Source organism: Pristiophorus japonicus, chromosome 21, assembly GCF_044704955.1.
Source record: "Pristiophorus japonicus isolate sPriJap1 chromosome 21, sPriJap1.hap1, whole genome shotgun sequence".
Classification (NCBI taxonomy): Eukaryota; Metazoa; Chordata; class Chondrichthyes; family Pristiophoridae; genus Pristiophorus; species Pristiophorus japonicus.
In genome coordinates, this window is record NC_091997.1 from 38,861,459 (window position 1) to 38,881,140 (window position 19,682).

The window sequence follows — 19,682 nt, forward strand, 5'->3', positions numbered from 1 at the left end:
GTAGGCTCCAAGGAGTGATCAAAAGCTTGGTCAAAGAGATGGGTTTAAAGGAGGAGGGAGGTGGAGAGGGAAAGAATTCCAGATCATGGGGCACCTAAAGGCTCTAACCAATGTTCCCCCTAATCAGGAGGTCCCGTGCAGGCCACACACAAGCTGGAAAAGATACTGCACAGCAAATTTATAGGGACCATGCATGGAAAAAAATTGGAGGGAACATTGTTCTTAACCCCTCACACAATCAGACAGCACTTGTTTACTAAAGATAAATCCACAAAATAAAGTACAATTTGTGGTCTGTAAATCATAAGGAAGCTTACAGCAGCATCACCAAGATGGTGGCACTAATGACTATTTGCGAATGTGTAAGCAAAACAAACACTGAAATGACTGCTTTTCCAGGTTCTCTCCTCTTCCTCACGACTGCATTGAATTAGCTGACAGCAGATAATTCAATAGACCCGAACCCTAAAGGCAGCCAACATATTTCCCTCCTTGTGGGGAGGAGCTATTACCTTGCAGCAGCTCCTCCAAAACAACATAACTCAGAACAAGAACTCAAAGCATGGAAGGACTGAAGTTTTCACCCACCTCCCAACTTTAGGATACTGAACATTTGTGTTTCAAAGCGTTTTATCACCACAGAACATGTCCAGATGTATGTATAATCATAAGTATTTAGTGAGTCAGTACAGTATTAACAATGGTGCAGGAAATTAATACTTCAAATTTCATGAACAGAATGACCACCTTGGGTGTTTGAAATGACTCATTTGCATACATGTCAGCAATGAAAAATACAATGCACAAAGTAAATAGGACTAACGCAAGAAAATCTGACACACAAAACAATGTGCAATTGAGCCAATGGACAAGAATTTAGCACAACATTCGCATCAGTTCACGGGGTTGGGGGTAATATATTTGCATGGATAGAGGATTGGCTCACTAACAGAAAACAGAGAGTCGGGATAAATGGTTCATTCTCGGGTTGGCAATCAGTAACTCGTGGGGTGCCACAGGGATCAGTGCTGGGATCCCAACTATTTACAATCTATATTAACGACTTGGAAGAAGGGACCGAGTGTAACGTAGCCAAGTTTGCTACGATACAAAGATGGGAGGAAAAGCAATGTGTGAGGAGGACACAAAAAATCTGCAAAAGGACATAGACAGGCTAAGTGAGTGGGCAAAAATTTGGCAGATGGAGTATAATGTTGGAACATGTGAGGTCATGCACTTTGGCAGAAAAAATCAAAGAGCAAGTTAATATTTAAATGGAGAAAAATTGCAAAGTGCTGCAGTACAGCGGGACCTGGGGGTACTTGTGCATGAAACTCAAAAGGTTAGTATGCAGGTACAGCAAGTGATCAGGAAGGCCAATGGTATCTTGGACTTTATTGCAAAGGGGATGGAGTATAAAAGCAGGGAAATCTTGCTACAGTTATACAGGGTATTAGTGAGGACACACCTGGAATACTGCGTGCAGTTTTGGTTTCCATATTTACGAATACTTGCTTTGGAGGCAGTTCAGAAAAGGTTCACTAGGTTGATTCCGGAGATGAGGGGGTTGACTTATGAGAAAAAGTTGAGTAGGTTGGGCCTCTACTCATTGGAATTCAGAAGAATGAGAGGTGATCTTATCGAAATGTATAAGATTATGAGAGGGCTTGACAAGGTGGATGCAGAGAGGATGTTTCCACTGATAGAGGAGACTAGAACTAGGGGACATAATCTTAGAATAAGGGGCCGCCCATTTAATACTGAGATGAGGAGAAATTTCTTCTCTCAGAGGGTTGTAAATCTGTAGAATTCGCTGCCTCAAAGAGCTGTGGAAGTTGGGGCATTAAATAAATTTAAGACAGAAATCGACAGTTTCTAAAACGATAAGGGAATACAGGGTTATGGGGAGTGGGCAGGGAAGTGGACCTGAGTCCATAATTGGATCAGTCATGATCGTATTAAAAAGCGGAGTAGGCTCGAGGGGTCCTATTTTTCTCAGACTGATTTTAAAATAAGAAAGTGGCAAAGCAGCACTGATTGAAAATAAACACAATATATATTTAGGAAAATTCCACAACCTATACTTACATCATCTCCAAAAATGATCTTTCCCAAAGCACTTCGATCGATTGTTCCATCTTTCCGTAAAATATCTGCAATGTGAGAAACCGAGAATAATAATTGCAAACTAACTGCAGAGTTGCTGTTTATTTAGCAGAACACTGCTTACCTGCATCACTGCAATGGAATTATGGTGTATGCTGAAAGGGAGTGTTGCATGCTGTGAATGTGGTATTATGGGATGGATTTCACTCTCAGTTCCTTACACACATAGCTGCTGATGACGTCAATTCATCAAATGAATGGGTGTGGGAGCTGAACAAATCATTGTAAGCTCCTTTCACACATCCTGCAGAACACCTCCCCTCTCACTGCATGCCAATTTTATCCCCTCTCCATTCATGAAGGCATTACATCTGCAACAGAGGCACTCTAGTTCCTCCCACTGCCTATTATTCACATGAACCTTGACTGGGAGGGTCAGTAGGTAGTTCCACCATAGGAACATCAAAACTGAGTCTGATCTTGTCGTTATGTAATCTGTGATTCACTGACCTCCAAATGCAACTTTGCAGCAGAGCGCACAGGGCAATGAGGCCAATTCTAGCAACTTTTGCTGCCCTGCCTGCAGGCGGCTGATTCAGCACAGGCTGTGGATGGAATGAAGGCACTTAGTCTGAATGGCTCAGCTAGTCACTGGACAAACTCAGAGCCACCAAGGGAACCAGTAAAGAAAAACAGAAATGATAATAGGTTGCCAACCTTCCAAGAGACTGCAATCCTGCCGTATCGTGATTTGTAAATGAAGGGATTCCTAAAGAGCGAGAAAATCAGATAGTTTTTTTATAAAAAGGGTACAATGGGAAGAAAGGAAATGTTTGATCTTTATGCAAATTTCATGCAGACTTTTACAGATTTTAGTAACCCGGTGAAAATAATTTTCCATTCATTAACTTGTTGCTGTTGCTCTAGAATCGAACATCCCCATGGGAAAGGGAATGGGGAATGTAGTCTGCTGGAAAGAACCTGATTAATGCAAACAGTTGTATGGGAAGGAAACACATTGGGGGAAATCTTCCGGGGGGGGGGGGGTGGGGGGGTCAGCAGGCGGGATCGATGGCAGGTCAGGAAAAGTGTTTTTATTTTATAGTGGGTCAGGTCGCCACTCGCCTTTCCCAATGTCCCAGCGTTGAGCAGACCCGACAGGCAGCGGCAAAAGACCCAATTAATCTCATTATTGTCCTGTTGACAGATCATTAACAGACTTTTTTAAACTTACCCTTTCATTTTAACCTGATGGCCATGAACCATGTTGTTCGGGAACCACAGCTGTCAACCTGAGGCAGGAGTTCAGTGGCCATTGCTTCAGCTGATTACTTGACAGCTTCAAATGTACAGTAAAAGCTCGCACCTGACAGATCTTTACTTTCCTCAGCCACCAGCTGTTTGAGTCCATTTTTAGCACAGATTCTGTATGGTTTTCTACTTTCCATTCTCCATCCAGTATTACCTCTTTGGAAGAACTCTCTCACCATTGACTGAATGCTTGAGTCATCTGCACTTCACCTGCCATCTATTCCATCAACATCGGTGCCCTTTATACTGTCTCATCTTGGTCCTCAGAATCTGATCACAATCAGCCCCAACTACAACACTAATCTTCTCTGCAATCATCTGATGCTACACAGGACGGAGGGCGTCAGCCCCTGGGCACACTGCTGTCCGGTAGGCTCACCATGGCCAGATTGACTTCACTTGACACTGTACAACCTGGCTGCCACATGATGTGCCAGGTTGGCACCACCACACACCAACACCATAAAGCAATCCCTTTAATGTTGAAGCCATTCCTTTCACACTCACCGCCATTGCAGGGGGGTGGGGTACCATTATGTCTCACCATTCACTGCAACTCACTAAGCGACTTCCAAAGGTGCACACAAATCTGTCCAAGAATGCAAAGTATTGAAAATAAATGTTTCAATGTTTGACAGCACATTAACAGAAACTTTACATGAGAAGTGGCTACCCTCGTGTGTTGTTAGTTGATACAATTGCACTAGAATGAAGGTGAGCGTGAGGAGTGGCTAGTGATAATGTAGATAGAGAGAGGGATGTGTGGTAGTGCACGGATGCGCAGTAGGAGGGTTGGGAAGGCAGAGTGATGGGGATGTGATGAGGCACTGGAGGATGAAGGCGAGTGTGGCTTTGTACTAACGTTTCGTGATCTACTGAGATCATTGAAAGGTTTGTGCCACTGCACCCAGGTCCTCCTGACCACATCTTGCTTGTGCCCTCCTGTGCAATGTGCAACCAGACTGAGTGGGGAGGTGTCTTCCGCCCATCGGAAGGGAAGAGGACCCCCTTGCATGCTGTGAATCATTTCACAAAGCGGGATGGAGCTAGGAACGGGGTCGGGAACCGCCACCGATGTCGCTCACCACGGACCTGCTGAGGCAAGTAAAATCACGGCCTTTGGTACTGAATGCAAGTCATTGGGAAATGGAAGAGATTTCACATGTAACAAGCATCCCAGTATTCACTCATTTAGGTTTGCAAATGGTTCATGACTACCATCAGGACATTAAGTAAATTTCTGATTCGTGGTATTCCCACTTCATATGAGAAACCTTATGGAATGCAGGATTTCCGAGTGCTACAATGTCTGTTAGTAACTGTGGTAAATGCTAAATGGTTGTGGTCGCTATAATAATGGAGGGAAAACTGGAATTATCGAGTCCCACAGATAGTTTATCTTGATATTTTGCAGATATTGCTTTGCTTAAAGTTTAAGTGGATGCTTCGGTAAATAAATCAGAGTTAATTATACCTTGTCCAAATTCCTGAAGAATCCTCTGGTAAGCAGCATTCCCTGGTTTGTACGTCTCATGTCCCACTTGGTCAGCAGCAATGATAGTTACTCCCATTTTCTGCAGGATCTGCGCAACTGCCGTCTTTCCACTGCCCGTAGATCCAGTCAGTCCAATCACATAAGGAGCTGGTGGAATTTTCGGATTATTCTGAAAACATGTCGATCCAAGTTAAGGATGCAGATAAATGTTCTAAATAAATTTATAATTTTGTTACTTTCATGAAATTGGACTCTTCCACATTGAAATTCAGTGTCAGCATCAGGCTCTCCTATGTTGGGTGTAGCGCAGGTGAAAAGCAGGATAAAGCTCTTCCTACTTTGCCCCAACCTCAATGAAATATCCCCAACTACATCGACATTAACACTTCCCCACAGCAGCCACTCTTGTGCCCTTCTGAACATTACCGTCAATTTAGTTGCAATTTGTGCTGAATTATAGCTGGTTTTGTGGTGTCAATTGCATTAATACCATCACAGTTTTATTTTAGAAACAAATTACAGCCAGGTGCAAAGTGCCTTATTATTCCAAATAAACCCAGAACGCGGGCCCAGTGATGAAAGGGACTGAGCAAATCCCACTGTGCTGTGATTTGTAAATGCAGTTAAACCTTGCTGCTGAAGCATGTAACAAGGAAACTCATTCTACAGAACAGGAACAGTCTGTTTTATTTTAATTATCGTCATTAATTGAATCTCCCAATGTTTTCTGATCCCTAAAGAACAAGACTCCACAAATATTCAAAGCCACATTATTCCAATCTGGAGAAGAGTACATACACAGACCAAGATCCCAGCTAAACCTGTGTTAATCCCCTTTGATGTTAGGAATGGCACAGAAGGTTATTAGGGAGGGACAATTACAGATCAGCATCATTTGTGGTGCAGGGTCCTACTGAAACATTTACTTGAATGAAATCTTTTTCATAACCCAGTGAAATTCCCAATTAAATATTGGGAAGACCAAAGCCATTGTCTTCAATCTCCATCACAATCTCTGGATGGAGTTCCCTAGCCACAACTCCATCCCTCTCCCTGGCATCAGTCTGAGGCTGAACCAGACTGTTCTCAAACTTGCTGTCATATTTGACCCTGAAAAGAGTTTCTGACCTCATATCTGCGGCATAACTAAGACCGCATATTTCCACCTCCGTAACATCGCCCGTCTTTGCCCAGTGCCTCAGCTTAACTGCTGCTGAAACCCTCATCCATGTCTGTTACCTCTATACTTGATCATTAAAATGCAGCCAGGCCTCCCACATTCTACCCTACGTAAATTTGAAGTTATCGGAAACTCGACTGTCTGTGTCCAAACTCGCACAAAGTCCCGTTCAAAAAAAAATAAAAAGACTTGCATTTATATAGTGCCTTTCACGGCCACCGGACGTCGCAAAGCACTATACAGCCAATGACATGCTTTTGAAGTGATGTCACTGTTGTAATGTAGGAAATGCGGCAGCCAATTTGTGCACAGCAAGCTCCCACAAACAGCAATGTGATAATGACCAAATAATCTGCTTTTGTTATGTGGATTGAGAAATAAATATTGGCCAGGATACCGGGGATAACTCCCCTGATCTTCTTCGAAATAATGCCATGGGATCTTTTACATCCATCTGAGAGAGCAGACAGGGCCTCAGTTTAACTTCTCACCCGAAAGACAGTATAGCACTCATCTCCCTCTTGGCTTTTTTGCCAATTATCTTAAATCTGTGCCCTCTGGTTACCAACCCTCCTGCCAGTGGAAACGGTTTCTCGTGATCTACCCTATAAAAACACCTCATCATTTTGAACAACTTTATTAAATTTCCCCTTAACCTTTTTTGCTCTAAGGAGAACAATTCCAGTATCTCCACATTACTGAAGTCCCTCATTCTGGTAAATCGCCTCTGCAGCCTCTTCAAGGCCTTCACATCCTTCCTTAAGTGTGGTGCCCAGAATTGAACACAATACTCCAGCTGGGACCGAACCAGTGTTTCATAGAGGTTTAGTTTAATTTCTTTGCTTTTGTGTTCTATGCTTCTATTAATAAACCCAAGGATTGCGTATGCTTTATTAGCAATCTTATCGACTTGTCCTGCCACATTCAAAGATTTGTATACCTGAACCCCCAGGTCCCTCTGTTCCTGCACCTCCTTTATAATTCCATCATATATTTCCTCTCCTCATTCTTCCTTCCAAAATATATCAATTCACACTTCTCTGCATTAAATTTCATCTGCCATATGTCTTCCCATTTCACCAGTCTGTCTCTGTCCTTCTGAAGTCTTACTATTCTCCTCAACGTTTACTACATTTCCAAGCTTTGGTCATATCTGAAAGATAGTTCCTTGCGTGTGAAACAGGTTATATATGTTATAGAGCCCGAACTAATGATCTGGAGTCGCAAGTTCAAATCCCACCACGGCAGCTGTGGAATTTAAATTCTGTTAATTAAATAAAATCTGGAATAAAAAGTTAGTGTCAGTAATGGTGACCAGTAAACTACCGGATTGTTGTAAAAACCCATCTGGTTCACTGATATTCTTTAGGGAAGGAAATCTGCCGCCCTTACCCGGTCTGGCCTCTATGTGACTCCAGATCCACAGCAATGTGGTTGACTCTAAACTGAACTCTGAAATGGCCCAGCGAGACACTCAGTTGTAACAAACATCTACAAGAAACAATAATAAGAATAAAACCGGATGGACGACCCTGCATCGACCTCGGCACCGGCTTCGGACATGACAACAGCACACCTAGCCCAGTCGACCCTGCAAAGACCTCCTCACTAACATCTGGGGACTCATGCCACAATTGGAAGAGTTGTCTTGTGCTCCAGAACTAGCTGCGCCTCTAGCCAAGCTATTCCAGTACAGCTACAGCACTAGCATCTACCCAACAACGTGGAAAACTGGCCAAGTATGTCCTGTCCACAAAAAGCAGGACAAATCCAATCTGGTCAATTAGCACCACATCTGTCTGCTCTCAATCATCAGCAAAATGATGGAAGGGGTCGTCGACAGTGCTATCCAAGCGGCACTTACTCACCAATAACCTGATCACCGATGATCAGTTTGGGTTCCGCCAGGACCACTCGGCTCCAGACCTCATTACAGCCTTGGATGTGAGGAAGAACATTTTTACGCAGCGAATGGTAATGACCTGGATCTCACTGCCGACGACGGTGGTGGAAATGGAGACGATCAATGATTTCAACAGGAAATTGGATCGGCACTTGAGGAAAATAAACTTGCAGGGCTACGGGGATAGAGCGGGGGAATGGGACCCTCTGGATTGCTCTACAGAGAGCCGGCATAGACTCGATGGGCCGAATGGCCTCCTTCTGTGCCGTAATGACTCTATGTCAAAAGGTTGCATTGCTTGAGTAGAGAAATGCAGAGGTCGAGCAGCAGCTACCACACTCCATAACTTACAGGGAGGAAAGATTCCGGGAAGATAGGTTTCAGAAAGTAGCCATCCACAAACGGAGTGGAACAGGGAAGCAGAGGAATGGAAGACTATTCACAAGGGAGGTAAAAAAAAAGTTCGGGCGGACATCAGGCCTTCCGCCACACCACACATCGGCGACTCGACGCGACCTGAGCCTCCCGGCTGGACCTCCTGCGGCAACTGGTCCTGGCTATCGGGCCTCCAACCCGCACCCCCCCCCCCCCCCCACCCCATCTGGACCTCTCCTTCCCCACTGATGGTTTGGCTCCTCTCCTCCTCCAGCACGTGGTGAGTACAATGGCTATGACCACCCCCCCCGCTCCCCCCACTCTGAACCCCAGTGGACCACTGGCCCCCTCCATGCCTGCCCCCAACCAAGCCTTGGACCACCTACCATCAAGGGTGCTACCCAGTGCCGATCCTGCGGCCAACATCTCGCCATAGGCAACTAGGCCTATATAGCAGTGCCTGGTCTCCAGTCGTCTTGGGCCCCTTTGCCACTGGATCAAGATCTTGTTCAGCTTAGCCCATGTGGTGGCCGGTGTGTAACGACCACCCCACATTAAAAGAAATCATGCACAGGCATCTCTCACTCCTCTATCATGAAGTTTGGGACCTGGAACGTCAGGAGCCTCACGGACAACTCCAAAAACAGCAGGCCGGAATGCCGCACCATCACAGTTGCCCGGGAACTTAGAGACGCTTTGATATTGACATCGCCGCCCTAAGCGAGACCCGGTGGGCAGTGGAAGGCCAGCTCAAGGAACAAGGTGGAGGTTATACCTTCTTCTGGAAAGGGAAACCAGAGGCAGAACGCCGCCTCCACGGAGGGCTTCACCATCAAAAACAAGCTGGTCGACTGCCTCAAAGTCTGCCTCAAAGTTTCCCCCAGCGGGGCTAACGAATGCCTCATGATGCTTCGACTCATCCTATCCCGGAACCAGTGTGCCACAGTCATCTGTGCTTACGCCCCAACACTCGATGCAACTGATGAGGCCAAAGAGGGTTTTTACACCAATCTCGAAAAATCCCTGACCTGCGTCCCTGCGGGCGACAAACTGATCCTCCACAGTGACTTCAACGCAAGGGTCGGCAAGGACACAGCCCTCTGGGGAGGCGTGATTGGCAGAGAGGGGGTAGGGAAAGCCAACTCCAACAGTACCCTACTCCTGACAAAATGTCCAGAACACGAATTCCTCATCACCGACACCTTGCTCCGACAAAGGGACAAATACAATGCATCGTGGCAACACCCTCGCTCCAAACACTGGCACCTGCTCGACTATGTCATCGTCTGAGCCAGGGATTGCAAGGATATGCACATTACCCGTGCCATGACAGGAGCGGATGACTGCTGGACGGACCACCGCCTAATCCGATCCATCATCGACATCAATATAGCCCCAAAGCGAAGGGGGCAGCAGAAGCAGTGTTGCAAAATAGGCAATGCCGGGGCACTTAAGGACGCAGCTAAGAGAGCCCTTTACAGTCAGCGCCTCACAACTAACCTGGCGTGCCTTGATGACCCCGAGACGCAGAATGCCCACAGCGATTGGTCTGCCCTCCAGGCCTCCATAACCAGTACCTGTGAAGAGATACTCGGTCACTCAAACAGGAAACACCAGAACTGGTTTGATGAGAATGATCAGGAGATTCAAGAGCTAATGGATCGCAAGCGCAGGGCATTTCTGAGCCTTAAAAAACAACCCAACTCGGGAGCAGCAAAGCAGCATTACAGACGGCTAAAGGCTGAGGTCTAACAAAAAACCCGGGACCTAAAGAACAGGTGGTGGATGGAGAAAGCACAGGAGATACAGCAGCTGGCCGACAGCCATGAGGTGCGAGGATTCTTCATCGCAGTCAAGGCCACCTCCGGGCCAAACACCCAAAGCCCCAACCCGCTGCTGGCCAAGAACGGGGAAACACTTATCAAGAACACGGAGACAGTCAGGGCCCGCTGGAAGGAGCACTTTGAAGATCTCTTCAATCGAGGCTCTGCCTTTGACCCAAGTGTTCTCGACTCCATTCTACCTGCAGCATGCTACCTGCCACCACCTCAGTGAGACCCCAACACTGCACGAGGTAGAAAAAGCCATAAGACAGCTTAAAAACAACAAGGCTTTGGGTGCGGACGGAATCCCTGCTGAGGCACTGAAGTATGGCGGAGAGGCATTGCTGCCGTGAATACACAACCTCATCTCTCTCATCTGGAGAGAGGAGAGCATGCCAGGAGATCTTAGAGATGCAGTGATCATGAACATCTTTTAAAAAATGGGACAAGTCCGACTGCGGCAACTAGAGGAATCTTCCTGCTATCAACCACTGGGAATGTTGTCGCTACATTCCTCCTCAACCGTCTTCTCCCCGTGATCGAGGAGCTCCTCCCGGAGTCACAGTGCAGATTTCGTCCCCTCCGGGGCACAACGGACATGATTTTTGCAGCGCGACAGCTGCAGGAAAAATGCAGGAAGCAGCGGAAGCTCTTATACATGGCCTTTTTCGAACTTACAAAGGCCTTTCGACACTGTCAACCGCGAGGGTCTATGGAGCATCCTCCTCCATTTCAGATGCCCCCAAAAGTACGTCACCATACTCCGCCTGCTCCACGACGACATGCAAGCCGTGATCCTTACCAATGGATCCATCACAGACCCAATCCACATCCGGACCGGGGTCAAGCAGGGCTGCGTCATCGCCCAACCCTCTTCTCAATCTTCCTCGCTGCCATGCTCCGCCTCACAGTTGATAAGCTCCCCGCTGGAGTGGAACTAAACTACAGAACCAGTGGGAAGCTGTTCAAACTTCGCCGTCTCCGGGCCGGGTCCAAGACCACTCCAACCTCTGTCGTCGAGCTACAGTAGGCGGACGACGCCTGCGTCTGTGCACACACAGAGGCTGAACTCCAGGACATAGTCGACGTATTTACCGAGGCGTATGAAAGCATAGGCCTTACGCTAAACATCAGTAAGACGAAGGTTCTCCACCAGCCTGTCCTCGCCGCACAGCACTGCCCCCCAGACATCAAGATCCACGGCGCGGCCCTAATAACGTGGACCACTTCCCTTATATCGGGAACCTCCTATCAACAAGAGCAGGCATTGATGATGAGATCCAACACCGCCGCCAGTGCGCCAGTGCAGCCTTTGGCCGCCTGAGGAAAAGAGTGTTTGAAGACCAGGTCCTCAAAACTGTCACCAAGCTCATGGTCTACAGGGTTGTAGTAATACCCGCCCTCCTGTATGGCTCAAAGAGGTGGACCATGTATAGTAGACACCTCAAGTCGCTGGAGAAATACCACCAACAATGTCTCCGCAAGATCCTACAAATCCCCTGGGAGGACAGACGCACCAACATTAGCGCCCTCGTCCAGGCCAACATCCCCAGCATTGAAGCACTGACCACTCTTGATCAGCTCCACTGAGCAGGCCACATATTTCGCATGCCAGACATGAAACTCCCAAAGCAAGCGCTCTATTCGGAACTCGTTCATGGCAAACGAGCCAAAGGTGGGCAGCGGAAACGTTACAAGGTCACCCTCAAAGCCTCCCTGATAAAGTGCAACATCCCCACTGACACCTGGGAGTCCCTGGCCAAAGACCGCCCTAAGTGGATGAAGTGCATCCGGGAGGACGCTGAGCACCTCGAGTCTCGTCACTGAGAGCGTGCAGAAATCAAGCGCAGGCAGCGGGAAGGAGCGTGCGGCAAACCTGTCCCACCCTCCCCTTCCCTTCAACCAATGTCTGTCCCACCTGTGACAGAGACTGTGGTTCTTGTATTGGACTGTACAGCCACCTTAGAACTCATGCTAAGAGTGGAAGCAAGTCTTCATCGATTCCGAGGGACTGCCTATGATGGAGTCAGTACAAGGATCCATGAGTCTTGATTTTCCTAGTTGGTAAACTGTGCTGGACACCATAAATCAGACAAAAAAGACAGCACAGAGCAAGACAGGCACAAGAAACATGGCAGCAACATGGAGCAAAAAAGGAACACTAACTTGGAGAGCAGGCAAGTGGTAGTTGGGAGGGATTCAATAATTAAGAGGATAGCTCTTTTTGCAGTCATGAGCAAAAATCCCAAATAGTGCATTACCAACTAGATGCCAGGTTAGGGATATAACAAATCAGAAGAAAAAGCTTTTGCAAAGGGAGGATGATCAACCAAAGCTTGTGTTTTACAGGCAAGAGTATAATAGAGGTTTTGCAAACTGAATGCCAAGAGTAGTCATTTTCAGACTACTCCCAGTGTCACACTGGACTACTTAGGGAAAATTAGAGGCATCAAATTGCACACCAAGAGCTAGACTTAGATCTCTGGGGATGTTGGACCAAATTCTGGGAAAGGTAGAAACTATACAGAAGATTTTCACTTGATCCAAAATGATACCAATATTGCCTTATCTTGCAGACCAGATTAACTGGATAATGGGAGAGGATTTACACTGGTAAAGTAGGAAGGAGGGAGGGGCAGGCAAGCCAGTCCCAACCCCACCACTTCCCACCCCGTTACAGGTATCCTAAAAGCTAATCAGGCTGACATGATATTAGCTATGCATAAAGAATGCTTCAAGGGAGGCTTATAACATTGGAGAGGGTAGGAGGGAGGGATAGTGAGAGTTATCGTAAGGGGACAGAGGAGGGAGAAACACAATCACAGATTTTACAAAGAGGCATAAACCTAAACTTATAAGAACATAAGAAATAGGAGCAGGAGCCGGCCTTTTGGCCCCTCGAGCCTGCTCCGCCATTCAATAAGATCACGGCTGATCTGATCTTGGCCTCAACTCTACTTCCTTGCATACTCATCATAATCCTTGACTCCCTTAGCGTTCAAAAATTTGTCTATCTTAACCTTAAATATATTCAATGACCCAGCCTCCACAGCTCTCTGGGGCAGAGAATGCCACAGATTCACGACCCTCTGAGAAGAAATTCCTCCTCATCTCAGTTTTAAATGGGTGACCCCTTAGTCTGAAACTATGTTCCCCAGTTCTAGATTCCTCCACGCGGGGAAACATCCGCTCTGCAACTACCGTGTCAAGCCCCCCTCATAATCTTATACGTTGCAATAAGATCACCCCTCATTCTTCTAAACTCCAACCTGTTCAACTTTGAAAGAATGAGGGTGAGTTTAGATTTAACAAATTTACACAGAGGGTGGTGAATATGTGGAGCACTGAGGGGGCAGTGGGGGCTCTGTATCAGCAAATTCAGGAGAGAGTTGGATAAGTACCTGGAGAAAGTGTTGATAAGACTTGTATGATATGTATTGTGAGATATGATATTTCCTGCACAATCGGACCAATCAGTTGGACAGTCAACAGTTTGTTCTGGTCCTATACTTTTCTACAAACAGCATAAGTGTATGAAAAAGAAGAAATGTAGTGAAGGAGCAAAGATTCCTAATAGCAAAGAAAATGGCCTAAAATATATCTTTGCTAAATCAAGAAAGGTATAAAATTGAGGAACTAGAATCTAAAAAGCAAAAGATGGCATCATTGCTTTAACTGAGGGCATGATGGAAATTAAACACTCCAGGTTATAATGTTTTAGAAAGGACAAGGAAAACAAAAAGGAAGAGGGCGAAGCATTACAACAATAACTTGCAAGATGTAGCATCTTCAACGTAGGAAAAGCCCCAAGGCACTTCACAGGTGCATAATGACAGAAGGAGATGTTATAATAAGTGACTAAAAGCTTGGTTAAAGGGGTGGGTTTTAAGAACATAAGAAATAGGAGCAGGAATAGGCCATAAGGCCCCTCGAGCCTGTTCTGCCATTCAGTAAGATCATGGCTGATCTGATCATGGACTCAGCTCCACTTCCCTGCCCGCTCCCCATAACCCCCTATCGTTTAAGAAACTGTCTATTTCTGTCTTAAATTTATTTTATGTCCCAGCTTCCACAGCTCTCTGAGGCAGCGGGAATTCCACAGATTCATAACACTCAGAGAAGAAATTTCTCCTCATTGAGGGCAGCCCCTTATCCTAAGATCATGCCCTCTAGTTCTAGTCTCCCCCACCAGTGGAAACATCCTCTCTGCATCCACCTTGTCAAGCTCCCTCATAATCTTATACGTTTCTATAAAATCACCTCTCATTCTTCTGAATTCCAATGAGTAGAACCTACTCAATCTTTCCTCATAAGTCAACCCTCTCATCCCCGGGATCAACCTAGTGAACCTTCTCTGAGCTGCCTCCACAGCAAGTATATTCTTTCGTAAATATGGAAACCAAAACTGCATACAGTATTCCAGGTATGACCTCACCAACGCCCTGTATAACTGTAGCAAGACCCTAAGGAGGGTCTTAAAAGGATAGTGCGGTGGAGAGATTTAGGGAGTGAGTTCAAGACGGCTGCCAATGATGAGGCAAAGAGAGTATGGGATGCAAAAGAGGAAGAGAGCATACTAAGTGTTATAGGGCTGGAGAAGGTTTGAGATAGGGAGGAGTGAGGCCATGGATTTGAACATGAGGATGGAGAATTTTAAAATCAAGCCGTTGGTGGACCGGGAGCCAATGTAGGTCAGCGAGCACAGGGGTGATACGCAAACAGAATTTGGAGTGGGTTAGGATATGGGTAGCTCAAACTTGATAAGCTCAAGTTTATGGAGGATGGAAGGTGGTTAGCTGGATAGGAGAGCATTAGAATAGTTAAGTCCTGAGGTAACAAAAGCATAAATGAGGATTTCAGCAGTAGATAAACTGAGGTTGGGCGGAGATGGGTAACGTTACGTAAGTGGAAGTAGGCGGTCTTTTTAATAGAGTCAACAGTAGCCTTCAAAAGAGAATTGGATAAATACTTAAAGGAGAAAAAGGATTGCAAGGGTATGGGAAAAGAGCAGGCAAGTGGGACTAACTCCATTAATGTACATCTGCTCTATTCCCTTTATCGATCCAATTGATAATTTCTTCAAAAAATGCAATTGTCAAACGTGACATTCCTTTAAGAAATCCATGCAGACTACCTTTATAAGAACATAAGAATTAGGAACAGGAGTAGGCCATCTAGCCACTCGAGCCTGCTCCACCATTCAACAAGATCATGGCTGATCTGGCCGTGGACTCAGCTCCACTTACCCGCCCGCTCCCCATAACCCTTAATTCCCTTATTGGTTAAAAATCTATCTATCTGTGATTTGAATACATTCAATGAGCTAGCCTCAACTGCTTCCTTGGGCAGAGAATTCCACAGATTCACAACCCTCTGGGAGAAGAAATTCCTTCTCAACTCGGTTTTAAATTGGCTCCCCCATATTTTCAGGCTGTGCCCCCTAGTTCTAGTCTCCCCGACCAGTGGAAACAACTTCTCTGCCTCTATCTTGTCTATCCCTTTCATTATTTTAAATGTTTCTAGAAGATCACTCCTCATCCTTCTGAACTCCAACGAGTAAAGACCCAGTCTACTCAATCTATCATCATAAGGTAACCCCCTCATCTCCGGAATCAGCCTAATGAATCGTCTCTGTACCCCCTCCAAAGCTAGTATATCCTTCCTTAAGTAAGGGGACCAAAACTGCACGCAGTACTCCAGGTGCGGCCTCACCAGTACCCTGTACAGTTGCAGCAGGACCTCCCTGCTTTTGTACTCCATCCCTCTCGCAATGAAGACCAACATTCCATTCGCCTTCCTGATTACCTGTTGCACTTGCAAACTAACTTTTTGGGATTCATGCACAAGGACCCCCAGGTCCCTCTGCACCGCAGCATGTTGTAATTTCTCCCCATTCAAATAATATTCCCTTTTACTGTTTTTTTTTCCCCCAAGGTGGATGACCTCACATTTTCCGACATTGCATTTCATCTGCCAAACCTTAGCCCATTCGCTTAACATATCTAAATCTCTTTGCAGCCTCTCTGTGTCCTCTACACAACCCGCTTTCCCACTAATCTTTGTGTCATCTGCAAATTTTGTTACACTACACTCTGTCCCCTCTTCAGGTCATCTAAGTATATTGTAAATAGTTGTGGTCCCAGCACCAATCCCTGTGGCACACCACTAACCACTGATTTCCAACCCGAAAAGGACCCATTTATCCCGACTCTCTGCTTTCTGTTAGCTAGCCAATTCTCTATCCATGCTAATACATTTCCTCTGACTCCGCGTACCTTTATCTTCTGCAGTAACCTTTTGTGTGGCACCTTATCGAATGCCTTTTGGAAATCTAAATACACCACATCTATCGGTACACCTCTATCCACCATGCTCGTTATATCCTCAAAGAATTCCAGTAAATTAGTTAAACATGATTTCCCCTTCATGAATCCATGTTGCATCTGCTTGATTGCACTATTCCTATCTAGATGTCCCGCTATTTCTTCCTTAATGATAGCTTCAAGCATTTTCCCCACTACAGATGTTAAACTAACCGGCCTATAGTTACCTGCCTTTTGCCTGCCCCCTTTTTTAAACAGAGGCGTTACATTAGCTGCTTTCCAATCCGATGGTACCTCCCCAGAGTCCAGAGAATTTTGGTAGATTGTAACGAATGCATCTGCTATAACTTCCGCCATCTCTTTTAATACCCTGGGATGCATTTCATCAGGACCAGGGGACTTGTCTACCTTGAGTCCCATTAGCCTGTCCAGCACTACCCCCCTAGTGATAGTGATTATCTCAAGGTCCTCCCTTCCCACATTCCCTTGACCAGCAATTTCTGGCATGGCTTTTGTGTCTTCCACTGTGAAGACTGAAGCAAAATAATTGTTTAAGGTCTCAGCCATTTCCACATGGAGGGCAGGTATTACTCAGCCCTGTATACCATGAGCTTGGTGGTAGATTTGAGCACCTGGTCTTCAAACACTCTTTTCCTCAGACGGCCGAAGGCTGCACTGGCGCACTGGAGGCGATGTTGAATCTCCGCATCAATGTCTGCCTTTGTTGATAAGAGGCTCCCGAGATATGGGAAATGGTCCACGTTGTCCAGGGCCGCCACGTGAATCTTGATGATTGGAGGGCAGTGCTGTGCGGCGATGACAGGCTGGTGGAGGACCTTTGTGTTACGGATGTTAAGCGTAAGGCCCATGCTTTCATATGCCTTAGTGAATACATTGACTATATCCTGAATGTGCGCAGATGCGGACGTCGTCCGCATACTGCAGCTCAACGACAGAGGTTGGGGTGATCTTGGACCTGGCCTAGAGGTGGCGTATCAGTATTGAAGCACTGACCACACTCGATCAGCTTCACTGGGCAGGCCACATCGTTTGCATGCCAGATACGAGACTCCCTAAGCAAATGCTTTACGCGGAGCTCCTTCATGGTAAACGAGCCAAAGGAGGACAGCGGAAACGTTATAAGGACACCCTCAAAGCCTCCCTGGTAAAGTGCGACATCACCACTGACACCTGGGAGACCCTGGCTGAAGACCGCCCGAGGTGGAGAAAGTGCATCCGGGAGGGCGTTGAGCTCTTCCGAGTCTCAACGCAAAGAGCGTGAAGAGGCCAGGCGCAGACAGCGGAAGGAGCTCGTGGCAAACCAGCCCCACCAACCCCTTCCCTCGACGAATGTCCGTCCCACCTGTGACAGGGTCTGTGGCTTTCGTATTGGACTGTTCAGCCATCAAAGAACTCACTTTGGGAGTGGAAGCAAGTCTTCCTCGATTCCGAGGGACTGCCTATGATGATGGAATACAGAGTAAGATTTCAACATTTGCAGATGATACCAAACTTGGAGTTGTGGCAAACAGTGAGGATAATACCAATCAACTGTAACAGGACCTAGATAAGCTGATATAATGGGCAGACAAGTGGCAGATGGAATTTAATACAGAGAAGTGTGAGGTGATGCATTTTGACAGAAGGGAAAGGGAGAGGCAATATAGACTTCATGGCACAGTTCTAAAGAGTGTGCAGGGACAGAGGGACTTGAGGGGTCATGTGCATAGATCTTTGAAGGTGGCAGGACATATTGAGAGTGTAGTTAGCAAAGCATATGGGATCTTGGGCTTTATAAATAGAGGTATTGAGTACAGAAGCTTGGGAGGGTATGCTGAATCTTTATAAACCTCTGGTTAGGCCACAACTAGAGTATTGCATCCAGTTCTGGTCACTGCACTTTAGGAAGGATGTGAAGGTCTTGAGAGGATGCAGAAGAGATTTACCAGAATAGTTCCAGGGATAAAGGATTTTAGCTACATAGTTAGGTTCGAGAAACTGGGGTTGTTCTCCTTGGAGCAAAGGAGATTGAGGGAAGGTTTGAAAGAAGTGTACAGGAGCTGAGTCCACGACCAGGTCAGCCATGATCTTATTGAATGACGGAGCAGGCTCGAGGGGCTAGATGGCCTACTCCTGTTCCTAATTCTTATATGTTCTTATGTTCTTATTATGACGGGTTTGGATAAGGTAGATGGAGAAGGGCTGTTCCCATTAGCTGATGGTACAATGACTAGGGAACACTTGGGTAAGAGGTACAGGGGGAAATGTGAGGAAGAACTGTTTTACGCAGCGAGTGGCAATGAAGCTGCAAAGGGATATCGACAGGTTAAGTGAGTGGGCAAAAATTTGGCAGATGGAGCATAATGTGGGAAAATGTGAGGTTATCCACTTTGGTAGAAAAAAATAAAAAAGCAAATTATTATTTAAATGGGGAGAGGTTACAAAATGCTGGAGTACAGAGGGATCTGGGGGTCCTTGTACATGAAACACAAAAAGTTAGCATGCAGGTACAGCAAGTGATCAGGAAGGCAAATGGAATGTTGTCCTTTATTGCAACGCCGATAGAGTATTAATGTAGGGAAGTCCTACTACAACTGTACAGGGTGTTGGTGAGACTGCACCTGAAGTACTGTGTACAGTTTAGGTCTCCTTATTTAAGAAAGGATATACTTGCATTGGAGGCAGTTCAGAGAAGGTTCACGAGGTTGATTCCTGAGATGAAGGGGTTGACTTATGAAGAAAGGTTGAGCAGGTTGTCCCTGTACTCATTGGAGTTTAGAAGACTTGAGAGGTGATTATATTGAAATGTCTAAGATTGTGAAGGGGCTTGACAGGGTAGATGCAGAGAGGATGTTTCCCCTCGTGGGGGAATCTAGAACTAGGGGCATAGTTTCAGAATAAGGGGCCACCCATTTAAGACCGAAATGAGGAGGAATTTCTTCTCTCAGAGGGTCGTGAATCTTTCGAATTCTCTACCCCAGAGAGCTATGGAGGCTGGGTCATTGAACATATTTAAGCTGGAGATAGACAGATTTTTGAACGATAAGGGAGTCAAGGGTTATGGGGAGCGGGCAGGGAAGTGGAGTTGAATGGCGGAGCAGGCTCGAGCGGCCAAATGGCCAACTCTTGCTCCTGTTTCTTATGTTATGATCTGCAACTCGCTGCC

The 19,682-nt window shown here is 46.2% G+C and overlaps 1 protein-coding gene across 7 annotated transcripts in view; it reads right to left on the reverse strand.

Moving 5' to 3' along the window:
• coasy (CoA synthase) overlaps nt 1-19,682 on the reverse strand; it is a 160,867-nt gene that overhangs the window by 32,739 nt on the left and 108,446 nt on the right. For all 7 annotated transcript variants that reach the window (XM_070864659.1, XM_070864662.1, XM_070864664.1 and 4 more), the window contains 2 exons: nt 4,892-5,081; nt 2,089-2,153 (listed from right to left, as the gene is read on the reverse strand). In XM_070864659.1, the coding sequence (XP_070720760.1) occupies nt 2,089-2,153; nt 4,892-5,081 (255 nt within the window). The remainder of the gene's footprint in view (nt 1-2,088; nt 2,154-4,891; nt 5,082-19,682) is intronic.